Raw genomic sequence first — 6217 nt, 5'->3', positions numbered from 1 at the left:
GTTTGCAAAATGGGCATGGAAATTCTCCACCAAAAATGCAAAACAAGTCGCACCCTCTAGCTAAGAATGTATATTGCATGCAGAATGGCGTGTACAAAAAGTAATATATTGTCGATGCATGCGATAAGTCCGGACAGAGAACCCTTTACGACGGAAACAGAGCCAAGGGCGGGCGGCTGCATGATTCAACGTGCAGTCAGAAAAAAAAATCGAAGAAAGACTGATTGAAACTGCAGGACGTTTCCACATATAGTGAGGTGATGGGAGGACATTTTCTAGATGGTTGAAGATTACACAACGCTATATCACCGTGAGCCATTGTACACTGATAGAGCCATATTTGTTCTGTACTCGGTGGGTTTTATGGCTCTCCCGTGAGACTATAGCCGTATTTTCAACAGGGCCTGAGGCCGACTCGCCGGATTGAAATGGGTCAAACCGCTTGGAGGAAGGGAAAAGTGGTAATAACACAATTATGGGTGATGAAATACAGCGCCCGGCCCGATCCATATTCACCCCAGCTTTAATCACATATGGTCCTGTAGCAGCGCTGACAAACGGAATGTTCTGCGAAGTGATGACAACCGAATTTCCTTGACATTCAGTTTTTTTTTCTCAAATGCTAAACGTAGCATTCCGTTCTGACTTTAAGCAATACGAAATACCCATCCGGGAATACGTTTCTATTTCTATTCGTACGTTGCTATTTTTATTTCGTTATATATTTCTATTTTGCTATATATTCTAAAGGATAATTAATTCCAAAGACTTAACATACTCATTTTTCTTGCTACATAACACCCCCGAACAAATTTTTATGTACTGCTAATATGCTTTCCCCTTCACTTACTACCGTTCAAGTCATATTGGAATGATTCAATGATCACCAGGGCCTTTAAACTGTTAAAAGACGTATTAACGTTAGGCCTTAGCCGGTTAAAGAAAAAAAAAGCATCTACTCTTATTAAACCAGTAGTTACTATTGGTACACCATGAATGATAGTAAAAAGAGTAAATATGCATGTAAAAAAGTACATTGGAGATGTACATATCACTTTGACTACTTGCACTCCGCCTCTAAGGCGGGAAGGTCAAAGACCGTTAGGTCAGTGCCCCTGTACTTCTCCGGCCCGGTACACGTCACCCGTGTGTCTACTGATGACGTAGCCTCCTTGTCTCCAGAGTAGAGGACCTGTGGGTTTTGTGGTCATTATTCATTAAACGAGGTAAAAAAATGGGCAGGAAAAAGTGACGACGGACTGAAGTCATGCAACTTGTGCACAAGCCCACAAGAGAGGGCAAATTCTGTGAGTTTTTTGTTACGTCATTCTGTGTCGTATGTGGTACGATCGTAATATTGTGTAGTTTGTTGATCTTTTTTTGTATACCCTGAAAAACAGGTCGTTATGTACCTGAAAGTTACTGCTCGTGAAATAAATAAATAAACTGAACCGAAACAAATAAATACCTGTTTGTTCCGCTGTACGTACGCGATGAAGTCCCTGAGCGGACAGGAGCAGTCCCACTTGTTCCCGTACAGAGACACCTGCTTCAGGGCCGGCAGCTTCTTCAGGTTGAGTGATCGCGGGTTGAGGTCGGCCAGGCTGTTCTGGTGCAGGTACAGGTTCTGCAGGTTAGTCAGCCGCCAGAAACTCTCCTTCTCGATCTTTGTTATCTCGTTGTTGGCGAGAGACAAGACGCGCAGACTGGCAAGGGTGTCAAACGTACCTGTTGATGGGAAGGAAAATACATTGTGATGATGATGAATTTGTGGAAGTCGTTGTCGAAAATGTATGTTTCAGTGACATCTTACGGAAAATCGTACTAACAATGTGGACAATGTGGCACCACACTCAATTGTTGAATGCCACTGCAATGACAAAGACCAGCAATAGACTTTGAACAGACACACAGTATCGTTAGTATTATAATCATTATAGTCATACAGCTAAGTGAAAAAAAAATTACCACATGAAAAGTTGACTGATCCCCAACATCATTAAAGGAAATGGACATCTAAAAGTGTAGTACCTTCCGCTATGTTGGTGATGCTGTTCCCGTCCAGATACAGCACGGCCAGGTCCGGCAGCTTCCTCAGCGCGTCCTTCGGGACGGCCTGGAGTTGGTTATTGGACAGCAGCAGCATCTGCAGCTGTAGAACGGCGGATAAGATATTATAACTTCATGTAACACCATGTTCCTGGGAGTTGTGTGGCGCAACGGCAGAGCATTTGGTTCAGAACCAAGAGGTCCCTGGTTCGAATCCTGCCAAGTCACCAACCTTGTGCCCTTGGGAAAGGCACTGTAATTTATGATTTACATGACTTTCCTAATTTTACTAAAGAAAACCAAAACAAAAACCAGATTGTGTTATAAATGTTTTCTTTAATTGTACAACACGGGTCTTGATATTTCATTCAATAAATCCAGTGGTATCTGTATACAACAGAATATTGTTCAGTAAGTCATCGTGAGAGGTGCATTTTTAAGGACCTGGTTATTTTCCCAATCGCCTGGACGAAGCTCTTCGCTTCAAGTGACACAAAAACATTTCATGGGGGCGCTTACCTTCTTCAGATGCACCAGGGCGTCCGGCGGAATGTCCCGGATGTTGTTGTTGGACAGGATCAGTTCTGTGGTTGTTGAGGGGATCCCGGCCGGAACTGACGTCAGCCCCTTCTGGTCACAGTCCACTTCCGCTCCACGGCAGTTGCACGGGGCTGTTGGGTAACCCAAAATAAGGTTTACATAATTATTATCTTGTTGTGAATAGCAACTTAACGACAAGCTTGAATACAGACTATGTTATACGTATAATTAACTTTTAATGTAAGGCATAATCTACGCCGTAGGTTTTACCTTATTAGGTTAACTATCATTGGCTACGTTGGACTTTGATGATGATTTGGAGTAAAAGAAAACATGGGTAAAAAAATCGAACCTCCTCACCTGGGCATGTTTTGTCCCCCGCGGAATCCGGAGTTTCCTCCCTAGGGACGCACAAGTCGTCCTTACTGAGGGTGTGGATCTGGTCTCCCATCAGGTGCTGAGGGAGGAAACAAACGTTTAACTAGAAAGCATTTTCAACAAATAAAGCTAAATGCATATTTTTTTGCCTTCAATGGCGTGGTCTAGACTAACAAATACTGTTCTGTCTATCCTTACTCAAAGACATTCATATATGGTGACCATCCCCTCCGACTCTGTCCTGCCACTTGCTACATAATGCAATCCTACAGCACCGGGTGTCTGCTACAGCACATTTATGACAGACGCCTTGTCTAGATCACTGCAGAAGAAAAAAAAATGTGTTGTCCTTTTGCGAAGGTAACCATGATTACCGCCCGTACGTACCTGTGGTCTGGCACAGATGGCCGGCGGTGTTGGCACTCCGCTGTCGAACCTCAGCTTGTTGGTGTGTTCCCCCAGGAAAGTCGTCAAGTCCGCCAGTTCACAGCTGCACTCCCAGTCATTACCGTGTAGGGTTACCGCTTCGAGCTGACTCAGGGAACGCAGCTCATCTGAAAGGAACAGATATCTTATGACGAAAGTTTTAAATTTCATTTTTCAGCACAAGAAATGCTTTCAACTGTACAACTCCTGTCTTCGTTAAGGAATGAGAGATCTACGACTATACATCTGCAGATGATACAGGTCACTCGGTGAGTAGTGGATCATAGGTTGTAGAAAGTCTGTGGTGCCCCTCGTCTTTGTTGAGGGACCATGTAAAATGGTGATTCACGACCAGACGTACCTCCCGGCACGTGTGTGAGGTGGTTATGATGGAGGTGGAGCCACCGCAGGTTCGCTAACGGTTTGAACACGCCAGGAGTGATCTCTGTGATGTCGTTACTGTCCAGCTTTAGCGACCAGAGCTGTGGGGACAACCAGCACAATGCCGTTATGAGAAACTTTAAACTGTTCACCGAAATTTTTAACCGAATCATTCCTTCTTTCTCAGCTTTCTGACCCGGTTGCTAGATCACATGCTGCAGGTTTTCCAGACTCACTCACTCACTCACTCACTCACTCACTCACTCACTCACTCACTCACTCACTCACTCACTCACTCACTCACTCACTCACTCACTCACTCATTCACTCACTCACTCACTCACTCCCGTACCTGAGGCATGCCGATGAAGGCCCCGGCAGACAGGGACCTGATCCTGTTGTCCAGCAGCCACAGCCTCTGCAGGTTCTCCAGACCGTCAAACGCCCCGTCCTCGATCTTCTCGATGTGATTGTCGTCCAGACGGAGCTGTCGTAAGTACTTCAGGTCCTATTATGGAAACAGTAATGGTGAAAACGTACTCACGGTATATCATAATCATTCACTGGACATGTTTTATCATGATCATCCCTGGTTATGCTTACTTGAGGTAAAATAATGATACATGTACTTGCACATGTGATGATAAAAGATGGTATACAAAAATGATTTTCTTTAAAAAAACTTAGAGCAGGTTTCATCATCAGTATATGGTTTATTTTCTGTCATCATGTCTTTTCTGAGTCGGTATTGAGACGATTCGTGATCTAAAAAAAATTCAATCGCTCACCCTTAGATTATTCTATGATGGATTTGAATTTGTATATAAAACGTTTCGACCTCCCACAGCTAAATTTTGATGAACTATAAATCAGTAGAACTCGTTTGATTGGCTCTATGACAGTTTCCAACCTTGAAGACCTTCCTGGGTAACCTCCTGAGCTGGTTCTGTGACAGGTCCAGCAGCTCGGTCTTGGGCGGCACGCCTGGCGGGATGTCCGTCAGCTGGCGCCGGCTGCAGAACACTTCCGATAGCTCACATGTACAGTGGGACGGACATGCATGGATCTGCCGGAAAAGAAAGGACAAAGAATAAAAACAAAAGTCAACAAACACAAAACACCCTTTAAGGTCAATTCAAAGAAGCTTTATCTCCCCAACACTAACATGCCAACATCTATACATGACAGTCTACATCCACAGTCATTCTACCATAGCCAAACTAAAAGCATAACCTTCTGGCGAAGGTAAAAAATTGATTAAAAAATACAGTATTTTGGACGCCCGAAAGCTAGAATATAACTTACCTGAGCCAATTGCGCCAATATCATGACCAGCAGTAAAAATTTGACAGACACCATCGTCATCTTTCCCAGAGTCCTACCACGAGTCGGTCTGACTCTGATCTATACGGGATATAAAGATTACAAATATGAATCACGTTTAATACTGTATCTATCATTTCTATGTAGATATCTCCACGAAGACGATCTGTCTAAGGACCACCCTCATTGATTGAATGACTACAATAGCTACAATAAGGTGAGGACAGAGTGCCGTTGGGCATCATTTATCTACTATAGCAGAACCACCGGGAACATAACTATCAGGTTTGGAATTAAACAGATGCTAAACAGTTACTAAATGAAGTCTGAAAGGCCTTTGGCACTTATTCATTGTAAGCAAACCAAATCAACCATGAGACATACTATTAACTGTCCAGGGAAGATACAGGTTGTGCTCTTTATTTGTACTTGTTGATCCCCCCCCAACAGTAATGGTATGATCTTTATGCTGTTGGACGACTTTTTGTGGATAATCAGGCGTGCCACCCAGGGTCATAGGTCAGGTATCGTCTATTCGCCACTTCATTGTTGACTCTATTAACTCTGATTTATTCATGACACCGTCAATCTCGATCGTTCTCATATGAGGGCAAGAAAATGCAGTCAATAACAAGTTTAAAAACTTCTCTAGACGTGGCCGTTCTTTAGAAAAGTAACAATTAATGTTGTTAACTTATTTGATGTAACAGTAGCTGAACAGTAGCTATTGCTTTAGCGAAACTAATTGTACCTAAAGGCTTCAGTGGGTGGTTCCTATTCAATAGGAAGGGGCATTTATCAGTCGTCATTTAAGGCCTAGGAATTCATAGTGTGAAACATAACGTGATGTCAATCATACTCAGACGAGTCATTCACACAGTAAGCTATCTGAAGATTTCCACAGTGTCTTTAACAATGGATACCTAAGAAACCAAAATAGTCAACAGTGCAGTTCTAACTTGTAGTGTAGGCCCTATGTAGCCTCTACGAGGCGTCGGACGCCATATATGTACTCCTTTATCCCCTTGCATGTTTTCCGTCTATTTGGGCGATGCCTACTCTTTGCAGTCACGTCCGAAGCCTGGTAGAGACCAGAACCTATACATACGAAGTCGAACGT

At 43.4% G+C, this 6217-nt stretch overlaps 1 protein-coding gene across 1 annotated transcript; it reads right to left on the bottom strand.

Moving 5' to 3' along the window:
* Positions 1 to 237: 237 nt before the first annotated feature.
* LOC109484659 (slit homolog 2 protein-like) lies at positions 238 to 5139 on the bottom strand. The gene is made up of 10 exons (XM_019788007.1): positions 5080 to 5139; positions 4685 to 4840; positions 4127 to 4282; positions 3755 to 3875; positions 3355 to 3521; positions 2950 to 3046; positions 2569 to 2720; positions 2032 to 2152; positions 1469 to 1728; positions 238 to 1192 (listed from the first exon to the last, which is right to left on the bottom strand). Exons 1-10 carry the CDS (start codon positions 5137 to 5139, stop codon positions 1061 to 1063), a joined length of 1422 nt encoding a protein of 473 aa, XP_019643566.1. The 3' UTR covers positions 238 to 1060.
* Positions 5140 to 6217: the final 1078 nt, after the last annotated feature.

Source organism: Branchiostoma belcheri, unplaced genomic scaffold (genome assembly GCF_001625305.1).
Source record: "Branchiostoma belcheri isolate BF01 breed outbred unplaced genomic scaffold, Haploidv18h27 scaffold7, whole genome shotgun sequence".
Classification (NCBI taxonomy): Eukaryota; Metazoa; Chordata; class Leptocardii; order Amphioxiformes; family Branchiostomatidae; genus Branchiostoma; species Branchiostoma belcheri.
Note: the sequence above shows the minus strand (reverse complement) of the source record. Positions and strands in the feature narration are given on the sequence as shown.

Excerpts from the sequence above, each read along its gene's own strand:
- LOC109484659 (XM_019788007.1), bottom strand. The coding sequence starts at position 5,139 with ATGACGATGGTGTCTGTCAAATTTTTACTGCTGGTCATGATATTGGCG. Across the intron at positions 3,876-4,126 it reads CCTTCATCGGCATGCCTCAG|CTCTGGTCGCTAAAGCTGGA; the intron begins GTACGGGAGTGA and ends TTGTCCCCACAG. Across the intron at positions 2,721-2,949 it reads GGGGGACAAAACATGCCCAG|CCCCGTGCAACTGCCGTGGA; the intron begins GTGAGGAGGTTC and ends GTTACCCAACAG.